The 24,143-nt window shown below is 51.6% G+C and overlaps 1 protein-coding gene across 2 annotated transcripts in view; it reads right to left on the bottom strand.

The window, feature by feature from the left end:
* PAIP2B (poly(A) binding protein interacting protein 2B) overlaps nt 1-21,319 on the bottom strand; it is a 42,818-nt gene extending 21,499 nt beyond the window's left edge. Inside the window, exon 1 of one of the 2 annotated variants that reach the window (XM_032762435.2) lies at nt 21,199-21,319. Coding sequence is in view for 1 of the 2 variants with exons in the window: in XM_032762433.2 (XP_032618324.1) it covers nt 3,954-4,014 (61 nt within the window). In the remaining variant the exon portion in view is untranslated. Of the gene's footprint in view, nt 1-3,953; nt 4,680-21,198 lie in introns of those variants that run through there. The other variant, XM_032762433.2, reaches the window with a different exon arrangement.
* Nucleotides 21,320-24,143: the final 2,824 nt, after the last annotated feature.

Genomic DNA, 24,143 nt, shown 5'->3' with positions numbered 1-24,143 from the left:
GAAAAATAGTGCCGGACAGGATCTAAGGTTGAATTCAGAAAATACCAGGTGGCTGATAGACACCCTGTGCCTCCATGGGAAGTTTCCAAAAGTCACATCCAACAAGCAGTCCCTTCTGAGATATATGGTTCAAAATCCACCTGAGACTAGAGGAGCACACCCAACACAAACACTCCTCCTAGCCAGATGCTTTCCAACTGCGAAGTAGCACATCCATCACCAGCAGCGGTGTTGTAGAAACCCAAGACCTGTACAGTGCTTAAGGACACAAGGATGCTTCTTCATGCTGTGTGTGTCAATATGGCTTTTGGTCCCTTGGAGTCAAAGGAACCATAGTAATGAAGTCACCCGACACAGATGTTTTGGTTCTAGCTGCTCACTAGTTTCCAAAACTGAAACACAGACACCAAGTGGACTGAAACAAGCACTATAACCAGCACAGTTGACAAGCACCACTCATACCTGTGCCTGCAACTGGGGACGCACCTCACTCCTGCAATGAATCTCCTCTTGCTCTACACACGTAAACAGGAGGTGACGACGTCATCCCTACTGGGTGCACGTAGCAAGACGACTAAATCGGTGGGGTCTGCCACTCGCCTACTGTCAGCGTTATGCACTTCCGCTTGTGCGCTGATGCCAGCCCCCAGCCAACTTGTCCTGGAGCACGTGGAACGTTGCACAGCCCAACAACTAGATCGAACACGTCTCCTTCTAAAGCTAGCCTTGCCCAGCGCTTGGGCCTTGGCCGCAGCAGTTTTCTGCACAGGGGGAGTGGGACATGCTGTGAGCTAGCATGGTGCCGGATACCAGCCAGGCTGTTCCGACTGCATGGGATTTCACTGAACAGAGCTAAGGCCCCGGAAGCCCGGAAAGCACAATAAGGCATGGTCACTGGCTGACACGGGTCTTTGCTGTTGGATCAGCAGGCTGCTGCTGCTCGCACAAGGAGCCGGAACTGTACAGAACATGAATGGACTGCATTCTTCAACAAGCTTATTGTTAACGTGTACCACAGCGATGGGCACCAAAACAATACCTGCCCAGATAGCCAGAAGGGAAGGAGTTATGTGCAGGGGTCAGAGCCACGTGTCTCGCACCAACTGTTTTAGCTTTGCAGCTCATATTTCACCACGCTATCCACTGACTTCATTGTAAAACAGCTGTGTCAGTCAGAGGGGGGCAAATTCTCCACTGACTCGCTCCCCCAGTACAACTCAAAATTGGCCAATAAGTATATGTCAGAGCAGGGAACTGGGAAGCAGGTTCCACTGAGGTCAATGGCAAAACTCCCATTGGCTTCATCAGGGCCAAGATTTTCCCTCAGGACTCCTGGGTTTTTTCCCAGCTACACAACGAATGGCAAAGGCATTTAGCTGCCCATTGTCTCTCTCCTGGAAGAGGAAAGTAAGAAAACTTATGTCTGCAATGTTACAAACACTAGTTAACATTTGTCAGACAGCTTGTGATGTTCAATATCCATGGAATTTACCCCAGAGTTCACTTCTAGGCCATCCTTTGCAGTACAATTCTCCAGCACGTAAGATTTTCATTTAAGAAATCACATTTCTAGGCCTCACATGCTTCAAGGGACATTTCTGAAAACAAGACCAAATATAAAACAACCCAGTGCTGCCTGCCTGAGTCTGCAGACAGCCTGAAACAATGGCTCTAAGAGGGGTGAATCACCCCATTCATCTCAATAAGGTGTTAACCCTGAAATCTAAAGATGGCATTCAAATGTTAACACTCCGATTCCTTCGCAACTGATCCTTTTCATCAAACACATCCCCCACATGCAGGCAGTGTGCTTATCACACAATCCCAAACTTTCTCCCTTTAGATGCTGAAAACTCAACTGTGCCCTGTGTAGGTGCAAAGCCCACCAGCTTCTCAGCCCCTTGACAATCGCTACAACGCAGCGATGCTTGGTCAGTATGAAAGTGAGCAGTGTCTTAAAAAGTGCAGGATCAGCACAAAATCAACTGAATTCATCATCAAACTAAACCCAGGGACCACTGTACTGAATGGATTACTCATTTTCATACTGCATTCTTTAAATAAAAAAAACAAACCTCCATTTAATTTAAGTGAGCATGTCTCAAAATTGCCATTCTGCAGCATATGAAAGAGTCCAGCAATCCTGCAGCAGACTAAAGATCCTGTTCACAGCTGCATTTGCACCACGGCACCTTGAATAAAGGTCTCTTTGCACCTTCAGAGTGTTTTACTATAAAAATCAGGCAGGTCACACACTGGTCTGAAGTCCCATTGGTGTAAATCTGGAGCAACTTCATTTAAATTAACTATTACTCCCTATGTACTCTGGTTTAACCCAGGCCAGAATCTGGCCCAATGGTTTCATAGCACCCCTCATCAGACTTAAGAAGCAATCACACATCAGGCAGCTTCGCGCACATTGTTCACCACTCACAGCCACTCATTGTACTGCAGTGTTTCAGGGCTCTACCTCACAGCCCTCCTGCTGTCCTTATCGCTTGGCACTTCAGCCAGAAGGCGCCTCAGAGCTCTAATGCCAGGGCTTTTTAATTCTCTTCAACAGTCTGATCTTCTGGCACCCGTGTCCCCTCAAAACCCAGGAATCCAGCTCCAGCCAACTCTTGCCATTTCAGCAGATCAGCCTCTTGCCCGGGGCTTGCTTAAGGTCACACCATGGTGGATTCCTTTCTTTGTGGTCTCAATACCAGGTCATGCTTGGTCAGGCGGCCCCAATGCACAAGCTGAATTCAGCCAGCTTGCACCGTATGGTCTGACTTGATTTTAGAGTGAGCCCAACACATCAAGAAGGTCCATCTGAAGGCAGTAAAGCTCCTGCTTCTAGAGGAGGTCTCCTTCATGCCAACGCTGGTATAAAACAGAACCAGCTTGGGGACGAGCACTCTTCAGTGGGATCTGTTTTCAGCCCTGCATGGCATGTATGTCGCGCACACAGTTCTGAGAGAGAGAAGAAAGCACCATTAGGGTCCATCAGAGTGCAGCATTTAGTGGCTTCATTCAGCTCTTTGCTGATAAAAGGATAACCATAGCAATCTTCTGGAAAGGAAAGCAGGCAGCCCCTTCTCCACGACGCCGAGTTGACAGGACTCATTACACCCGAAGCACTAATGCTATTGGCCGAGCTGGATGCCATGGGCTAAGTCCAAGTTCTGTGCCTTCCCTCACCCAGGCTGTTCAGGACTCTTGCTCAACCGTCCCTCACCCTCCGCATCATCCCTGGCAGTTCTGAAGAGCCCTCCACTGTAGTTTGGAGGTGCTAATAATGCTTTGCACTTAGAAAGCACTTAACACCCGAGGATTTCAAAGTCCTTTACAAAATACTAGGGCCAAATCCTGGTCCCACTGAAGACAGCAGGATTTTTCCAGGTTAACATTATTCCTGTTTTACAGATGGAGGAACGCAGGGTACGTCTCCACTGCTATTCAACACCCACAGCTGGCCTGTGCCAGCTAAGGGGCTGTTTAACTGCCTGCGCTCAAGCTGCAGCCTGCACTCTGGAACCCTCCCACCTTACGAACATCTACATCACAATTAAACAGCCCCTTCGCCCGAGCCCGGCCAGCAGCGTGGACCAGCCATGGCTTTTTATTGCAGTGTAAACATACCCTATGTACAGTTACTCAGCATGTCTGGTGGCACAGACGGGAATAGAAGCCAGCTGTCCCAGCAGGACCCAGAGCTGTGCTGTCACCCCAAGGCCATCCCATCAGAAGGAGAATATGCCCCATATCCGATTCAGGATGGATAAAAGTTAACTTAAGGGTGTGTGCGAGGACTCTGTCCCACGCAAAGGGCCAGTGACAGCATGACGGAGGCTGGCTCGCACCCATTGTCTAGGTAGCCACATACCACCTGCTCCTCCCCAGAGAAAAAAGTCATATGGGGCAAGAAAAAGAAGAGACAAAAGGAGGAATCAAGTACTAACACTTCCTACCTTTCATTCCAATGTCTGCAAGTTTCTTGATGCGTGTGTGTTCTCCTTGCTCCTCTGCCATCTCTTCATCTTTCCCTGGGTTCCAATGGTCTTGCTAGGCAACATTTCCAGAGCAGTTCTCCTCCTATTCCACCTCTGTACGGCCTGAGTGCTGTCACTTCAGCAGACTGAGCCAGGAGCCTGCAGAGCCGCCAACCTGGATCACCTCCCAGGTCAGCCTTTGACATGCAGCAATGCAGCAACTACCCACAGCCAAACATCCCCCCGCCCCAATCTCCACTTTGCCAAATCCCAAGCACCAAACACCACAGTTTCTGTTCTAGATGGGGCACGGTTAGAGCGTTTTTTCAGCTTTAGAGAAGCACTTCCAAGGTTTATTTATGTATTTTTAGTCTCCATGCTAGGCCAGGTTAAATGTAAACTTTGCCCTATGTGTTATTTATCTGACAGTCCAGAGCAGAACTGCAATCGCTGGGTCTGTTGAAACTCTGCCACAGTGTTCTCACATACGGACTGCATTGCAGAAACACTGCACGGCAAACTCTCTGGTTTAAGCAGCGACTCTCTGTCACAAATCCGAGTGAGCACCCTTTTCTCACTAGGAGGGGAATCCATGCCTGGATTCCCAGGAGTGTTTAAAGCTCCCGGAGCCTGAACGGAGTCCAGCCACTGTCCCGATCTTGGGATCCCGGGTGCTCTCTCAGAACACAGATCTGACCTCCCTCCGTGTCGGAACCTGCTGTCCAGCCACCTAGCCCCCTGGGTGCAACGCTGACCCTTCAGACCCTCTCCCCCAGAACCTAAACGCACCCCTCCCCCAGAACACCACTCCAAAGGTGGGAAGCTTCTGGTTTACAGCTGAACTCTCACTCAGGAATGCACCAGCTGTGAAGCAGTCAGCACACACATGCTTTGATACTCTTCCAACTTTTATGCTCTTCTTTATTTAATCATGTAAAGCCCTGGAGGGTAGAGATCACACACAACAAGTGACCAGCCTAATCGCAATATCCCTCACTAGGTCACCCTTCCCTTGAGGGATCATCTGTGGTCCATCAGGCAGGGTTCTCCACCCACTGGCCTACACTGCCCCCACCTCCCTCATCTTAATCTGGTGCAAAATAGCTCTCCCCCTCCATGATTCCCTTTATAGACTCTGCTTCTAGGTGAGCAGTTGCAACATCCTTCATGCCCATGGGGAGACTAAGCACAATGACCCACAAGGTACAAGGAGAACTGTCACTTTCCATCATCAAACTAGTTCCATTTCATAGAGCCTGAAGGGCAGGGGGCCAAAGGCACGGGACATTGTGCAAGCGCCATACAAGTGGAAGAGAATTTAGGGAAGAGCAACAAAAAGGATCAGGAGGGACTGAGCTGTGAGCAAACACCTGCAAGGATTGGGTGCAACAGGTGTCCACAATGCTACTAATGAAGTTTGAGAAGATGTCAAACCAAACAAGGAACAGACTTGAGAAGCTGCTCTGTTTGCATATTGATGGGGCCAAGGTGCCAGCATTTTGGCATGGAAAAACACAAGACATTCCCCATCTGATTCATGACATTGCATGCAATCTTGAGGCAGCATTTGGAGAGGCCATGCAGACTACCTATGTGAAAATCCAATACTAAGGAGGCCCTGGTTGCAGCTGCGGCATTTGAACTCAGGACCTTTGGCTCTAAGAGCACAAGTTTCTACTGCCTGAGCTATCTGCCACTCGCCCACTGTCAGCATTATGCTGTTCTGCTCGTGCACCGATGTCAGCCCCCAGCCAACTTGTCCTGGAGCAGTTGGAATGTTGCACGACCCAACAGTTGGCCTGAAGGATCAAAAAGAAGCAGGTCCATTAGCTCAGAGCAGGCACTGACTCAAACCTCGAATTGGTCTCGCCACTAGAGGGCGACCAAGCCATGAACAGTGGATTACACAATAAACGAAAAGAGTCCATGAGCTTTCCTGGGTGAATACCCACTTCGTGGGATGCTGCTTTTACAGATCCAGACTAACACGACTACCCCCCTGATACTTGACAATAAACAATACTGATGCAAGTATGTCACCAAAGCAACAGCAGCAGCTGAAGCCGATAAGGAGCCTTAGATGTTATCACTTATCTGGGTACTTTAGCCAGAGGGGAGCTGTAATGAGAACGTGAGAAGACTGTGTTGATTGGTGTCTCTGGAAAGAGCTGCTGCAGATGTCAGCAGAAGCTACGGGTTAATTAAAGAGTACAAAAGTGTGCATTTTATGGAAACAATAATTGGCTTGATGTGAGACACAACAGTGGTGTCAGCTGTGTTATAGAGACGAAGGTTGCCAAACAGAGCTCTGCTGTGTTCTGAGAGGCACGTATGTGTTTAGGACTTACTCACCAGCCAGATCCCCACCTACGCGCCATCGGTAATTGGTACAACGAAGAAAGCTTTAAAGAGACTTAAACCTGTCTGGGAAAGAGAGAGGGAGAAAAGGAACTGGAAAAACTGCCTGGAAGACATTTCAGAGCCTGCATCAGACACCGCAGCCATTCAGTGCCTGACTTATGCCGGCTTCACACGTCCAAAGAACACAAATTGTATGTGTGTGTGTAAGACTGTAAATCATTTCTTTTGCAGTCGCTCCAATCATGATCAGGGCCCCTGTGCTAGGTGCTGCATCAACATGGTATGACACTGTCCTTGCTTTGGAGATTTTACAAATCTCAACAGACAGCAGGAGAAAGGTAAGGATCCTTACTCCTGTTTACAGATGGGGAAACTGAGGCACAGGGTAGATTAAGTGACTTGTTGAAGGTCAGACAAGGAGTCTATAGCTGAGCAGGTACCAGGTCCCCCTAGCCCCAGTCCAGCACCTTAACCAGAAGGCCACCCTCTGCGGGGATCAGTAACATGAAAACATAAGAAAACCTCAAAATGTTAAGTTATACTTCAAGAAACTAAACACAGGTGTTGTATGAAGATGCTGCGGTCTCCTTCCTCTGAAGTATTAGCGATGGCCACAGGACACTGACTGGGGTGGGCCAGTGCCCTGAGGTGGTACCAAACTCCCTCTGTGCCTCCTGAGGGCTTGTCTGGCTGGTTCTTGCTCACATGCTTAGGGTTGAACTGATCAGCATCTGTGGGGCTGGGAAGGAATCCCTCCAGGGCAGATTGGCAGGGACTTCGGGGGTATTCCACCTTCTTCTGCAGTGTGGACTGCGGGTCACTTGCTGGAATTATCTTGGTATCTGCCCCTTGGTCCATCCGATTCTGTGTCCAGAGTGCAGAATGGTTGAGTCTCCTGGGAGCTGTAATTCTTTGGTCTAAATCCTGTAGTTGAGTTAGTCTGCAGGTGACGTGGGTGCCCATACAGGAGGCCAGACTGCATGATCCCATGAGCCCTTCTGGCCTCAAACTCTATGACTCCCAGGTACATGTCTCCATCCAATCCTACTTGGCCACAGTGACTAACCCAGGATCAGAGGAGGAGAGTCTCCAGCTGAGCAGTGGGGAGAGGAAGGCAATGGGTATTGCACACAGAGGAAAGAGGGCTTTCCCACTGTCAAGGTGGACAGTGTGCTGCCGTATGGATGGATGTTCCATGATTTCGGTGGGGAGAAGAGGCCAGAATGAAAGTGGAAGAAACTGGGAATTCATAGGAATTAGCTATAGCTAACGGCTCCACAGTGCTTCCAATACGTAAGTCACTGTATACAAGCCCAGTTAAAGCTGTCCAACGGGCTAGCACTGCATTTCCACTGCACTTCAAGGCTTGTTTGCTTTCTTGTGTCTTCATTAAAATGCAACCAGGACTTGGCACTCTCTGACTTTCGTGCTTGCTTTATAAAAACCGCAGTTGTGTATTAAAAGATTCCCACCCTCGGTTAAGATATTGACAATCTTAACCCTACCACATCTTTGATGGCCCGCAGAAAAATTTGGCCTTGTGCCATTTTTGATTCTTTTTGAGGGATGCAAAGGCTTGAGCAGTTTGTCTGGACCGCTCCAGGTGACACCTCATTCCCATTTCGTTAGCCAAGTTGCCTCTTCACAACTGATTATCACAGAACCATCAAATTCAGATTTACACAATGTATTCTCTGTGCTCACCACAGCTCCAGATCATAGCTCTCCTCCCTACAACCAACAGGTCACTGAGCGTTCCCAGCCTTTGCAATTAAGGTGCAAACGCTTATAAGATACATCCTCCAAGACCCCCAAAAGTTCTCCAGCAAAACCAGGGAGAAGCAGAGCTAGACTCCTGAATTCTAAGATACAGACAGAAGCCAGAAACAGCACTTAGAAACAGGCTTTCCGTATCCACCTTAAAGTAACAAAGCGCAAAGCGCCAAAGCAAGGCCCTACACAACTTGACGGCATCTGTCTGTAAGGTGAGAACTTTTGAACATTGCGTGCAGTCAATTCCAGGGAACACTCTAGGCAACGATGGGCAAAACGTTGTTGAGTCTGGTGAAAAAAAATCAGAAAAACAAAAGGGGGAAATGGAGGCCACACAGAGCTCCTGGGTCCTGGTTAGCAGAGCTAGCAGCTTCAGCCACCTCTGTAATAGGTTATAGCTCAGAGAACCAGCTGGTAACAGCCACTAACACCTTCCAGCTAACACCCTCCATCTCAGCTCTGCCCATGCTCCCAAGGAAATCTAAAATGTTGACCACCCCCCACCAGAGTGACTTACCTCTCAGCAAGAAAAACTACTGGTGGGACCTTTGGTTTGCAGAGCCCCTGAAACAGGGAGGGGGGTTGCAGGGAGTCTCTGACACAGTGGGATGGGAGGGTGACACCAAAGGGGCCTGTAGGGGGAGTGGAAAGACACTCGGAGTCCCCTGTGCATGCAACACGCGAGACCCACTAGTTCCTTTTTAAATCCTTTGCAGCTCCCCTTTACCTGCGGAGGAGCTCTTGAGACACTGGAGAATGAAGTTTCTCAGCGCGTGAGCTGGTTCACTTTCCTGGCAATCAGTGACTAAGATGGAAAATATATTGAAGTCTGCTTGCCGCTACCTGCTCGGAGCGAAGGCACAACATACCCACGAGCGTCCCGCTGTTAGCGCAATCCCCGCTGCCTGTGAGAGAGGCTTTAAACGCTCAGCTCTTGCTCCGTGCACCAAGACCGAACTCATGAGAACAAGCAAAAGTGACTCCACCCTGATGAATCTTAGCCACACTTGGCACGCAGGAAAGTTGGAGACTCCAAGCCAAGAAATGAAGGACATGCACTACAAAACCCATCCCCCCACTGCTGCCTAACCAGAAGCCAACCCTGGGAACGGAGTAGGGATCCCCCCCTTGCCGTTGCAAAGTTCTTGCCCCAGCATGTTACGGTGTGCAAGGCACACCTTCTACCCCTTCCCGAGAGCCAAATGCAAGAAAGACAGCACAGAACGTGGTGCTAATTCAACGTGGGTTCTAGGCTTGCGTTTGCCACTTTGTGTGGTCTTGCTGCCTAACTTTTCATCTCAAAATTCCACCTCTGTACAGTGAAGCTAGAACATGGACACCCACAGAAGGGCTATGAGGCCTGACTCCCTGGGGTTTTAACCCCCAAAGGAGGTGCTCACATTCTACAGTCACAGAGACGAGTCTAGGGCCAGTCAGTGAGGAATGCCAAGGGCTGTGCCCCAGGGGCTGGGCTAGGGATCCCACCACCGCGCTGGAAATCCATGTGTTTACACATTGGCTGATCATTTACCACAGGAAACAACTTAGACACAGAAAACCCAGCTCTCCTCTCTCTGGATACTCGCATAGCTCTCCGCCTTCGCATCCAAGAGCAAAGGTTTTCTAGCAAACCTTTTGTTGGCCAGTAGATACCACCCCAGCTGTACAACATACTTCAGGCTTCAAAACACTCACATTTTAGCTGAAAAAGTCACATTCAACAAAATCCATTACATCTCCCTCCCCCAAGCCCTAACCATCACTGCAGAAGGGCTCTCTAGAGCATAGTTTCAATGTTCCTACCATATTTCCTAGGAGTCTATTCCACACAGTTTGACTCCCTGTAGAGGCAGGTTCACCTGGACTCCCCCCCATCCCACCAACTCATCTTAATCAAATTTCTACCGGCACAGGCTGTGGCTATGCTAGACGTTTATTAGCCTGATGCAGCCCCACTACCCACAGCCACAACTGGAGAGTGAGTGTAGACAGTCACCAGCATTTGAACTGTGGGTTCATCTGGCTGTGCCCCCAATACGGGTCCAGATGATATCGTGGTGTATTTACCTCCGCAAAGCGGCACCAGTGCTAGAACAGGGAGTAACTGAAAGAGAAAAAGATTCTAGTGCAGACAAGACCTCAAGACCCCGATGGAATTCTTCACCTTCCCTAGAGTCTGTGCCCTTCAAACACCTGCAGTGCCCTATAATACTCCCACACGCGCACCTTAATACTAGTCTTGTCAACTACACAGATTTAGTTCCTCTGATCTGTCTTCATAAAAAGAAATTGCTTGCGCATCTAGCTTCTCCACTCACCTCCCATCCTTCTGGTCCTTGGGCACCTAGAACACCGCTCTAAATCCCATCTCACCAGTACTGTATACTGAAGAGTTCTCAGTGCCCTGCTCTGTGGCATGACGACTAGCCATACACAGCCCAAAACTACACTTCTCTGCATTTCAACACAAACTCATGGCCGGTTTGCAATCCATCAGTACCCCTAGGTCTCTGTCGATTTAAATTTCTCTTCCACGTTCATTCGGTTTCCTTCTCCAATTTGCTGAAGGATTTTAGAGTATCGTGTCATTTACCTAAGTGACCCCCAAGCTGCTCTCCCATTAGCTAAGTAACGGCACTAACGTATGCAGCGGCCTACATCAGCGGAACAGATGGGAAATCCGCAATGGTTTTAAAAAAGAATTTAGGCTGCCAAGAAATTAGATCCCATTTCAGTCTCAGATTTCGATGCCCATCCCGCCCAATGCTGTCACTTTAATCAGCTTTTGATGTGTGGCAGTCCACATGAGGTCAGAATCCCCTCCAAAGCAGAATACAGTGGTCTCGCATTCCTCCCCACACTCGCACAAAGTTAGCATGATCTCCACATGCCGGCGTGGAAAGCATGATGCTAGTTTAAAGAGCTGGTCAATATTCAGAATGCTTAACTATAGCTTTTCAGTACTATTTGACTACAGGATAAAATGACATTGTAGCCTTGAGCATGGGACAAGGGTTTCTACTGCATTTGTGCGGCTCACAGTGCAGTGGGGTCCTGGTCCAAAGGAGGCTCCCGGAGTGTCACTGCAGCATAAAATAACAAATGCTGTAACCAAAGTGGTGCTCTAGGCCATAAATAAACATTGCTTGTCTGCACTCCAAGGAAGCTGCCAGGGACTGAGCTGCGAGATTGCATCAGAAGGTGGCCTAGCCAGTAGAATGCGACACAAGTAAAGGAATGGCCTGGTACTGAACCCTGCTACTCTAGTTACTAGCCGCAGTTGTCATCTGGGGAAGTATTCCAGCCTCCATCAGACATGTCAGATGAGATCACCACAATGATCCCGCTTCTGGCCTTGGAATCTATGAATCTACCAGAAGAAAAAAGCCACTTGCCCCTCGGCATAGCCAGCAGGTGCCCAGTAACGAGAGAGACAGGTAACAGCCCAGTGCAGTTACTGCATATGAGCACATGACCCACAAGCACCCAGAGAAAAGGCTGCAAACAAAATTCCCCCAAGATGGGACATCTTGGTGAAGAGAGCCCCTCGCAATGCTCTTTATCTGGAGAACATCAGCCCACTCTCAAAATAGCCCTGTACTTACATACCAGCCAATTACCACTAAAGATCACACACCCCTCCCATTAGCAGGGCAGGGCCTTACTGAGTACGCACTCCTCTGTATTTATCTATAGAACTTAGATGGCTCCAACACCACAGCATCTGAGCACCTCATGATCTTTCATGCAGTCATCCTTACAACCCCATGCAGGGCAGGGCTATTATCCTCATTGCACAGAGGGGAAACTGAGGCACGGGTTCTTGCTCAAGGTCACACAGGAAGTCTGTGGCAAAGCATGGAACTGAATCCAGGCCTCTCAAATCCGAGGCTGGTTCCGTATCCACTGGGCCACGCTGCCTCTCTACCATTCCCTTCCCCACAATCTGCATTAAAGCTTACAGGGCTGCCGGTGGCACTGCATTCCAAGCAGTCCAGAAACAGCCTGCTTGAAGCAATATCTCTTATCCACACCAGAGGAAAACATGCATTAGCTAGTAAGGGGCAGACAGGCAGGTTCAGAAACTTGAATTTCAGCAACACGCTTCATCCTTCAATGACACGCCAACCTGGGCTGGATATTGATTGGTGACCCAAAGGTGAATGGCTTAGTGCAGGAGTGGCCAACCTGTGGCTCTGGAGACACGTGCGGCTCTTTAGAAGTTCATATGCGGCTCCTTGTATAGGCACCGACTCCGGGGCTGGAGCTACAGGTGCCAACTTTCCAATGTGCCGGGGGTGCTCACTGCTCAACCTCTGGCTCTGCCACAGGCCCTGCCCCCACTCCACCCCTTCCCACCCCCTCCCCTGCTGTACCCTTGCTCCTCCCCACTCACTCCCGAGCCTCCTGCATGCCACAAAACAGCTGATCGGGAGGTGCAGGGAGGGAGAGAGAGGTGCTGATCTTCGGAGCTGCTGGTGGGTGGGAGGCACTGGGAGTGGAGCCCTGGGAGCCGACAGGAGCTGCTGACGTATTACTGTGGCTCTTTGGCAAGGTACATTGGTAAATTCTGGCTCCTTCTCAGGCTCAGGCTGGCCACCCCTGGGCTAGTGCATCACATTACCAGCTCTTGTGACCACCCTCAAATCACCACATGTAACTGGAACAAAGCTCAAGATCACTTTGTGTCATGATTTAAACTGTCCTTCCTTCACGCACGCACTGGTTTCTATAGGGTTGCTCACAAGCATTGGGATGCTGCTGTTTTTCTCTAAAAATAATAAAAAGTACCCTTGAAGTGTTTGTTTAGAAAAGAACCATGAAAAGTGAAGCGGATTTTGCCAATTCTGGGGTCCTCCTGAAAGCCTGATGGCATCTCCTCTTTGAATGGCTTGAAGAAACAAAGTCAGACACATTTTTAAATAAAAGGGCGGGGGGGGGGGGCTTCTGTAGAGAGTTTTTGCCTGCCTGGGCACCATTTCTTAGCAAGAAGCTTGAGCGAGCCAGCCAGCCTGCGCATGCGCACACACAAGCCCACCCAAACACAAGGCTGGGAATCTATTTTAACACTCCTGAGAGCCCAACAGCTCACATTCCCAGCACTTCAGTATGAAGCCTGGTGCGCCACGTTAATGTCTTCAGGGGGGAGGGGAGCTATTAGACATCGGATAAAAATTTTATTCCAAACAAATTGGGAGAGTCAGCAGGAGTGGGGGGGGGGGGGGGGGGGGGGGGGGGGGCGGGGGGGGGGGGGGCGCGGGGGGGGGGGAAAAAAACCAGCCACGTCACAGACTGACTTTGCTCAGATCCTTCCAAAGCTTTAGTCCGCCTCAGTTTTGGATGCAGCAGAGTGCTGCAGAATCCAGGTACACTCAGACAAAGCGTCGCCAGGGCTCACAATGGTTTCAGGATTGGAGCCACGAGACAAGTGACAACAAGCGTGCAACTTTACATTAACAGCCTTCGGTGCTTTATTCCTACAGCATCTACGTGCCCAGGCAGCGTGTTCCAGCTCTGCCCCTGTTCACGAGAATCCGAGACCACTTGGCAGAAGGTCTGCCCAACCTGTTGGTCTGCCATTCCTCAGGCACCAAAAATTCCTGTCTCTGCAAGGCAAACCCAGCTACAGGTCCAGCACATCCCTTTGCTCCCCTTCTGTGGGTCACCACTCGGTTTAGGACCAAGAGATTACAGGCTTAAGTTAAGGCACCAGGATCTGGGCTCCTATCCACTGCTAACACAGGAATACTAGCAACATAATAGTTTGTTTACATCACCTCATGCAAATGACTAGAATTCCTATACTCATCTCCAGTAACCATTCCAGTGGGAGTTCAAATATTTCTTCTTATGAGTCAAGCATATGCTTATCTCCCCCCACACACAAATAATGACCCCCTTTGGGGCTGAGACTAAGCATGGATGTTTTTAGGCTTGGCAGAATTCAGTTTTTACTTTTCATAATTTCAACCAGTAATATCGATGTTTATTTTGAAGCATTTTTTATTTTTATCATCAATTTCAATGTGCACAGCTGTGGGAAATTATGGAGGGCTCAGACATTAATTGATTAAAGACAGCAAATATTGCAATTCAAAAAGATAAAGCTTTGGAACTGTTATAACACAAACTGTCAATATCACATGTAAAAATATACCAAATAAATATCCTTAACTCAAATGCTAATTAGTTCTCAAGCACCATTCGTCTTACTTTGCCTCTCTGTACGTTTTGATCATGTACGGCAATTTTTTTCATCTGTGTGAGTGCACACGGTGAAATCGACGTTCACCGACATTTGCCGATAACAATCTAACCCTTCCAAGTCTAGACATTCTCAACCCAGAATCTATATAAAGTTACAGGCAGCTGAGTGAACACAGAGGGAAAGATTTCCTGCAACCTGAACTATGGCATTCAAGGTCATGAGAGAAACAGGACCGAATGCCAGCATGCACCAGATTAAATTGGCTGTCCCAATCACCTGACCAGCTAGGAGGCCCAAGGTTCAGCCAGAGAGAAAAGTTGTGTGTGACTGGCCATGATGTTCTCATACCAGTATACAACCTGTCACTGCACGTTAGGATGGAACCTGAAGAGCCGGCATGTAACAAGTACCTGAAACACGCAAGGCAGGGAAGGAGCTAAGCAGCATGGTGCCTGGTTGCTGACCTTGTTCTTCCCCCAAAAAGACAGACATGATTCTGGAGAAAGTGGGGCTTGCAGTTCAGTAGGAAGCACTATGCCCTCTGATTCAATCCCCAAAACCTCTGGCCAGCAGGTAGCAAGGGTCCCTGTGGAGCGGGATAGGCTGTCTTTTGGGCGAAGATTAAAACAGCCACTGGTGATCATTGAAGACCCCAAGTCCTGAGATGAAAAGCTGTTAGCCCTAGCATCCAGGCCCCTTTTCAATGCGGGATAATTACATTAAGGCACCTAGGTTATTGTGTCCCATTCGGAATTTTAGGCAGCTTTAATTGTACTCTGCCAGTCTACAGCACCTTCCATCACAGAATCTCAGAAGAGCCCTGTGTGAATTAGGTTTCCACAGCCCCCCGCAGTGTAAAAGCATTATCCCCACTCCCAAAAGTCAGCAGATCTGACTCTGGCTCTGCAGGCAGGATCAGGCAGCATAGAGAGACACTGGAAAGTTAGTTTCTTTTGCTATGTTTTGCAGTAGATTGAAGTGCATCAGCAGAGAGGGTGAGGGGCAAGACACAGAGAGCAGGAAAGATGCAGGTCAGGACTGAGGTGCACCAGCAAATTTGTGGATGGGAACCAAGGAGTGGAACAGCAGGGAGTGCTGTGGGTCAGGACTGAGGGGACAAGGGGCTGGCACACTGAGGTTTGTTAGCCAAGATTAGTTGAGATATGAAGAGACTGGGAAGGGGGGAAGGTGATAATTGCACAAGATCTGCCCACAGACCAGGCATCTTTCCTCACGAGTACTGCTCTCACCCACAAGAAAAGTTCACTGGTCTTTTTGCCCTTTGAGCCTCGCCGTGATTTCTCTGGCAGACACACGTAGGCAAAACAAAGGAGAAACCCACGAAAGGAAGTTCTGGCACTAAAGATGCACAAAGGTATTTCAAAACTAACGGCTGTCTGGTAACCTGCTGAAAGCTTGCAGCTGAATTGTATTTACTGAGATTGCTCTTCCATCAGGTGTACAACCTCTTGTTGTGGTATGATTTCCATGTGTGTGCTGGGTCAATAAAGCACTCCAAAGCCTAAGCCTTCAGCCGGAAACCAGAAGTTTCCAGACAAGGAACTCCGCAGAGAGGACAGAGGAGTAGGTGATATTTTCAGTTGATAATACTGATTCTGACACCGTCCAGACAAACATGCTAACTCACTGCACATAGGCCTGGCAGGACACATGGCTCTGGCCTCTACTATAGGCAACGGCTGTCTTGTCGGGCAATCTGCTTCCCCAACTGTGAGGCACCTTTCTGTTAGGTTGTGTGCAGCTCTCAGAACAGCAAGGAATCCTCACTGGGTGAGGAGATTCATTTCCTTCTGCAGATGTAAGCCACTCTAGCAGGCTTGCTCATCTTTAATGTTTGACTTACACTAGCTATTGCATTGCACAGCACAGTTCAGTGCAACCACATGGTGGTAGTGGGGATGCAATCCCAAAGTCCTTGCTCCAACAGCAATGGTTCCATTTAGGGCTGTCGATTAATCGCAGTTAATTCACGCGATGAACTCAAACCAATTAACCACTATTCATCGCAGTTTTAATCGCACTGTTTAATAAGTTTCAATTGGTATTCTCTTGTTTAATATTTTGGATGTTTTTCTATATTTTCACATATACCTTGTATTCTGGGTTGTAACTGAAATCAATATATTTGAAAACGTAGAAAACATCCAAAAATATGTAAATAAATGGTATTCTATTGTTTAATCATGCGATTAATTTTTTTAAATCGTTTTATTAGCTGTTAACGCCATAAGGTCTATGACACATGGTAATCCAGTTGCAATTCCATCCAGGAGGGGGAGGGGACAATGGCTTGTGCATGCACACACTGCCTTCCAGTACATTACTACACAAATCAGCTGTGCTCTGCAGTTCTCACACCACCCCAGGTAAACCAGACAGTATCTTAGATGAAAAATATTGAGGATCTTTGTTTTTCCAGTGCTGCAACCTTGCTCAGTGTCTATCTGGTTTGCTTACCGTGAGTCAGTGCACATGGCAGCGGCTGGACTAGGAAGTGCTAGTGCTCCAGATTAGCCCCTCAGAGCTTGCTGCTGAAGTTACCGCCAGTGAAATTGTTAACGTTGACATTTAAGTGTCATATGGGGGCATAACATACCTGCAGGGCTTCTGTTTCCAACTGTCTGCAGACGTGGGCAGACAGGTCCCATCTGTGGTTCTCTTTTCACCCAGAAAGCCTAGGAAATTTTTAATGAAAGCTGTGAATCTGCAGAAACCAACGGGGTCACCTGCTGCAGGGAACTGATCAGCAACACTTCAGTCCATCTCCACATATGCCAGCAGACAGCACAGCGATCAACTTACTTTCCAGGGTTCTGCACGAAGCATGCTCTCACCCATGTCACATGAGAAAGCAGGGCTACAGATATATCCCCAAACTGGACCAAACAAAGGATTTCTGTTAAGCACACATAAAACCAGCAATGCCACAGTCAGTTCAACTTCTCTTCCAAGAGTCTATGGCCATCCTTAGGCCCAAGGTTACAGACCAAGTGCCCTGCAAACATTCACCTCTACGACCTAGCGAGGAGTGATACCAAGAGGCTCTGGAAGCAGCAGTGTCCACAGGACCATGATCAGGGCACAGCCTGGCTGAAAGAATAAGGCAGAAACATTTTTGCGGGAAGGGAAAGCAATTCTCAAGAGCTCCAAGTGCCTCCTGAGAAGAGGGTGGAGAAAGCCCTTTTACAGGGGAGCAGATCCCTATGAATTCATCAGAACACCATCACCCAGCCCTATGCTGAGCTAGCAAGTATATTACATCCCTTCTGGGCCTCTCGGAATCAGCGCAAGTCCTTCCCTTAGGCTGCAAGTAACATGCTACAGACAGAGAGCTGCCCAGTAGCACAGAGAGGATGATCAGGGAGCAGCTTTCCCACTTCTGCTATAGTATTTCCCACCTCCACCCTTGAGTATGTTAGCCCTGCCCCAAAAGGCTCCTGCAGGGAGATTAAGATTTGGAAGAACCTTCAAGGCAGTTAAAAAAAGTTCAAATCATCCTAGGAGACCCATATCCCAGACTGCGAGTTCAAAGGTACGACTGTCCTTCCTCCACCAAGAAGGGAGGACACATTGCTAACTGCCACAACAGTCCCACGACAGTGCGTCACCCTGTTTCTAGCTTCATCCCTTTTCACCCGAGAGCACAGTAAAAGCCACCAGTGACATGCTACTTCCTCAGGGATCCCACGAGGAGCTAATAATATGGGCCAAGGCAGCCTTCTCTGGCCTCTGGCTTAGCCACAGCCAACTGTGCTTAGTTATAATGTTTAATCCATCACCGCCCCATGCCCAGCACACAAGCCCATTTGTGCTGGCTACGAGAGATGAAAGCAAGAGGAAACTCAAAACTTTTTGACAGCTCCAGACCACAACGGCCCGGCAAAGAGAAGCCGAATGGGGATGGATGCTGTTGCTGTCCCCAGTGGCTCCCGTTCAGCCATTACAAAGAGAACATGCCAGGAGAGCAGAAGCTCCCGAGTTACCCTGGAGGTAAAGAATTAATTAGGCGTGTGCGCGTTACAGAAATCATTCAGATTGTTTAAATCTCATGGGGAGTCCATGAGAATCTCTCAAAAGTAAGTCACAGAGCAGGAGACCCGGAGAACCCCTCCCCGTCAGAGCCCTTCCACCAGGACCCATACAACCATGGCCCCTTCCTCAAAGATTATGCAGAGACATCACAGCATTAAGCTGATTTTAAGTATCCAAGCTCACCATGCTCTTGGGACATGAACCCCATGGGCTACTTGACAGCTCCCCTGCAATTTAATAAACTCCTGGGGGCACGGGGGAAAAGTCCTGCACAACATCTGCAGTGAGATTAAGTTAAGGATCTGATTCTACCAGGCCCCACAGTATTGGCTCCCGGCCTAGGGAACGGCAGCCAAATCAGGAGCTTCACTCTCCTTCTGTCTGAGGTGCTTTCTGTGGGAACCCACTTTGCCCACTGAACTAGATAAGGATTATGACAATCACCCCGTCACTGTGACATTCTAGGGCGACCAGCCTGGTTTGAGGGGAGGCTCAGACAGGGCGGAGGGGTGGCAGTAAAGGTCAAGCAGCAAGTAGGGACAACTCTGGGGCAAGTCCTGGACAGCTCAGCCAAGGGATGCCATGTCCCCTCCCGTCCCACCCATTTCCAGTGGCACCTGGGATCAAGCGGACAATCACAGAAAAGGCAACCAAGAGCAAACTGAGGAAGAGAACAGGAAGTGGTACCCAAGGGGGTCCCCGTGTGGGGAGGATGTAGGGGAGGGCAGACACCAGTGGGAAGCCCAAGCAGGAGAGCTGGTCCTAGGAGGAAGGGACAGAGCTGAGTGGACAGGACTAGTCCTGGGGAAGGGGGGTATCCTGGAGAAATGTCACAGGGGATGGTGGGGGGTAACCCTGGAGAGGGGTGTTCCATGGAAGGGGCTGTTCACGGGGGAAGCAATGGGAATCCCAGTGAGGAGGGCTAGTCCTAAGGGGCTTTGATGGAGGAAACAGAGCTCAGCCTGATTTGGGAGGGGGAAATCAGTCCTGCGGAGGACAAAACCCAGAGAAGGGAGGAAAGTCCCAGGGGGAACACGATGGAAGAGTCTCGGGGGGGAGGGGGGGGGACGGGACAGAGCCCAGCGGAGGGGATGGTCATCCAGATGATAATCCTGGGCAGGAGAATTGATGGGGGCGGGCGGGGGGGGAAGAAGAGTCCAGAACAGGGGGAGCAGTAGAGAGCCAGGGGAAGGGATCCGGATGAGGGGGTGGAGGAGCCCGGGGAGGGCAGGGCCAGGAGCTGAGGGGAGGAAGATCGGGGGTGGGGGGGAGGAGAAGCGCATAGAGCAGGGGGGTCCCGATGGGGGGAGAAGAGCCCGGGGGGCAGGGGGAACAGAGCCCAGAGAAGGGGCATTTCCCGGGGGACCCCGGGGGGGCGGTCCCGGGGGAAGAGCAGAGGGATCCCGATACGGGGACGGGGGGGCGGTCCCGGGAGGGGAACAGAGCCCAGAGAAGGGGCATTTCCCGGGGTAAGAGAACGCCATAAGGTCTATGACACATGGTAATCCAGTTGCAATTCCATCCAGGAGGGGGAGGGGACAATGGCTTGTGCATGCACACACTGCCTTCCAGTACATTACTACACAAATCAGCTGTGCTCTGCAGTTCTCACACCACCCCAGGTAAACCAGACAGTATCTTAGATGAAAAATATTGAGGATCTTTGTTTTTCCAGTGCTGCAACCTTGCTCAGTGTCTATCTGGTTTGCTTACCGTGAGTCAGTGCACATGGCAGCGGCTGGACTAGGAAGTGCTAGTGCTCCAGATTAGCCCCTCAGAGCTTGCTGCTGAAGTTACCGCCAGTGAAATTGTTAACGTTGACATTTAAGTGTCATATGGGGGCATAACATACCTGCAGGGCTTCTGTTTCCAACTGTCTGCAGACGTGGGCAGACAGGTCCCATCTGTGGTTCTCTTTTCACCCAGAAAGCCTAGGAAATTTTTAATGAAAGCTGTGAATCTGCAGAAACCAACGGGGTCACCTGCTGCAGGGAACTGATCAGCAACACTTCAGTCCATCTCCACATATGCCAGCAGACAGCACAGCGATCAACTTACTTTCCAGGGTTCTGCACGAAGCATGCTCTCACCCATGTCACATGAGAAAGCAGGGCTACAGATATATCCCCAAACTGGACCAAACAAAGGATTTCTGTTAAGCACACATAAAACCAGCAATGCCACAGTCAGTTCAACTTCTCTTCCAAGAGTCTATGGCCATCCTTAGGCCCAAGGTTACAGACCAAGTGCCCTGCAAACATTCACCTCTACGACCTAGCGAGGAGTGATACCAAGAGGCTCTGGAAGCAGCAGTGTCCACAGGACCATGATCAGGGCACAGCCTGGCTGAAAGAATAAGGCAGAAACATTTTTGCGGGAAGGGAAAGCAATTCTCAAGAGCTCCAAGTGCCTCCTGAGAAGAGGGTGGAGAAAGCCCTTTTACAGGGGAGCAGATCCCTATGAATTCATCAGAACACCATCACCCAGCCCTATGCTGAGCTAGCAAGTATATTACATCCCTTCTGGGCCTCTCGGAATCAGCGCAAGTCCTTCCCTTAGGCTGCAAGTAACATGCTACAGACAGAGAGCTGCCCAGTAGCACAGAGAGGATGATCAGGGAGCAGCTTTCCCACTTCTGCTATAGTATTTCCCACCTCCACCCTTGAGTATGTNTCCCGGGGTAAGAGCAGAGGGATCCCGATACGGGGGCGGGGGGGCGGTCCCGGGGGGCTGACAGAGCCCAGAGAAGGGGCATTTCCCGGGGGACCCCGGGGGGGCGGTCCCGGGCGGTCTGGGGGACAAGACCCCTCTCTCCCGCGCGGTACCTACCTGGCCGGGCTCCGCCTGCGCCGCAGGGGCCTCTCCGCTCGCCGAGGCCGCACACGCTGCTCCGCCGCCACACGCACACCGCTAACCTCAAGCGCTCCCCTAGCTCTGCAGGCTGGCCCCGTGCCTCATTGGCGGAGGTTCCTGTCACTCTTCTGTCGATACTGCACGAGGGCCCGCCCTCTCTTCTCCATTGGTCGCACCGCGCACACACATTCTTCCTATTGGCCTATATGGCTGTCGTACATTCCGCCCCCCTAAGCCCCACCCTCTATCCCTTCCCGCGCCTCTCTATTGGCTCCGTGGGGCAGACTCTTGCCGCCCATTGCTCAGAACGTACCCCTCCCTTCTCCCTCAGGGCCTGCCTCTCATCCTTATTAGGCTGTATCACCATCCTCCGCTTCCTATTGGCCTAGAAGCCTGTCACTCCATCTGCGCTTCACAAATCCCGCCTCGAGAGCCATTTCATTGGTATTGTCCGCCACCGCTCGACCTATGCAGACAAGGGAAAAGAGACACGTGGGCGCTTGCTTATTGGACGACGGTCGAGTTCCACAACTAGTTCAGTGCGTCTCCCACGTGGGGCCAGGGAGGGGGAGCGAATCCTGGGGAACGTGGGGAAAATAAGTTTACACAGGAACGCCTCCGCCTTTCGAGACGCAGTCTGACTGGATGAAGCAGCTGTCGCTCAACGTTTGATTTGACCAACCAGAGGAGGAATTACAGGGTGACGGTTCTGCCAGCAGGACTGAGTTTTGTTTCGAGGCCGGTGGTTGGCGGAAAAGGGGCGGAGGGGGGAATCCGGCCGGGTCAACGGCCTCGAGCGGGGTGGAGAGGCGGCCGTTGCGGGTCCCGCTCCCGAGTTCAGTTAGCTCCCGCGCCAGCCCCTCCCCCAGGCCCTCGGGCCCCCAGCTCCAGACCTAGACCCCCTTCCCGCCCAATGGGCCCTGCCCCCGCCCCCCATGCCCCCAGGCCAGGCTCCCCCGCCCCCCGGGTGGGGCCTAGCCCCCTGGACCCCCAGGCCAGGCTGCCCCCCCCCGTGGGCCCCATGGAACCCAGGCCAGGCTCGCCCCCCCCAATGGACCCCAGGGCCTGCGGGCCCGGCCCCATGGACCCCCGAGGCCAGCTCCCCCCCCCCGTGGGCACCCGCCCCTGGACCCCAGCCGGCTCCCCCCCCCGTGGGGCACGCGGCCCCATGGACCCCCAGGCCAGGGCCCCTACCCCCCCCCGTGGGGCACCCCAGCCCCGATGACCCTCGCAGGCCAGGCTCCCCCCCTTCCATGGACCCAGGCCCAGGCTCCTTCCCCCCCCGTGGGGCCCCGCCCCATGGACCCCGGCGGCAGGCTCCCCCCCCGCATGGGGCCCGGGAGTCCAGTGAGCCCCCCGGCCAGGTCCTCCCCCCCGTGGTGGGCCCCATGCCCCCATGGCCCCAGGCAGGCTCCCCCCCCATGAGGGCAGCCCGGCCTCCCATGGACCCGATGGGCGGCGGCTCCGCCGCCCCGCGCTCGGCGGGCCGCCCCAGCAATGGCCCCCCGGCCAGAGCTCCCCCCCCATGGCGGCCGCCCCATGGACCCCAGGCCAGGCTCCCCCCCCATTGGACCCAGGCCAGGTCCCCCCCCCCGTGGGCACCTGGCCCCCATGGACCCCCAGCCTCTGTGCCAGCCCTCATGGCCCCAGGAGGCCTCCCCCCCGGCGGCCCCGGCCCTCATGGAGCCCAGGCCCTTTGACCAGCCTCACTCCGTCACCCCTTCGGTCGCTCTTCCCCGCTTTACGCCGTCCCCCCCCCCCCGTGGGCACCCGGCCCCATGGACGCCCAGGCCCTGCCGGCCCAGCCGGTGGCGGGAGTGTGACTGGAGCGCTGTGAGTCCTAGTACCTCTTTCCTCGGCCTTCGGGGGTCTGTGCGTGTGTGGGGGCTCGGTGTCACTGATGTCAGCCTTGGCGCTCTTGGCAGCCGTGCGTTCTACCCTTGGCATGTCATAGTTCAGGGGCGCCGGCATGGTGGCTTCGGGGTCTGTTATGCGTCCGTCCCGGGGCCGTCAGGAGCAAGGGGCAAGGAGGACCGGGTGATGTGGTGTGCGGCCCTCTCGTAGTGCTCTGTGTCGCTCAGATATATAGAAGAATACTGAGTCTTCTATCTCGTGTGAGCGCGCGCGTTGTGGCCCTGCAGTAGGTGTGAGGCTGCACGGGAATGCATGAATATATGCTTCACCGGAAGAAGGGACTCGAGAGGGCATTCTTGTCCAGGTTCCCATGCATCAAGCGGACTACAGATTAGTCTGGTGTTTCTCAATTCTCTTGGTGATCCTTTCGACAGAAGTCTTGAGTGCGACCGCCCCCTTACAATTAAACACTTTTAAATTTATTTAAGCCTTTTAATGCTGGAGGCAAGCAGGTTGTTGGGTGGATGCTGACAGCTCATGACCCCACATAATACATGACCTCTGGGGGTCCTAACCCCCATTTTTATGAAGCCTGATCCTTCCCCCCCGGCCCCCATGGACGCCCAGGCCCTGCGCCCAGCCCGGTGGGGGAGGGGGTGCCTGGGAGCGCTGTGACCCAGTAACCTCTTCCTGCCTCCGGGGGTGCAGTGTGGGGAGGTGTCACTGATGTCCAGCCTGGCGCTGGCAGCAGCCTACCCCTGGCATGTCCATACAGAGACCGCATGAGGGGCTATAGGGAAAGCATGTTCTGAGTCCGTCCCCAGGGGCCAGTCAGCAGCCAAGGGGCAGGCAGGAGGTGTCTCTGCAGCTCTGGTTACCTGGGAGCCCAGTGTCCTTCCCTTCACAAAGGGGCTGCCACAGGAGGCTGCACGGAATGCAAATGAATCATAGACTCACAGGACAGAAAGGGACCTCGAGAGGGCATCTAGTCCAGTCCCATGCACTCAAGGCAGGACTAAGGATTATCTGGTGATTCTCAAACTTCTCTACTGGTGATCCCTTTCAGA

Source organism: Chelonoidis abingdonii, chromosome 5 (assembly GCF_003597395.2).
Source record: "Chelonoidis abingdonii isolate Lonesome George chromosome 5, CheloAbing_2.0, whole genome shotgun sequence".
NCBI classification, from domain to species: Eukaryota; Metazoa; Chordata; order Testudines; family Testudinidae; genus Chelonoidis; species Chelonoidis abingdonii.
Note: the sequence above shows the minus strand (reverse complement) of the source record. Positions and strands in the feature narration are given on the sequence as shown.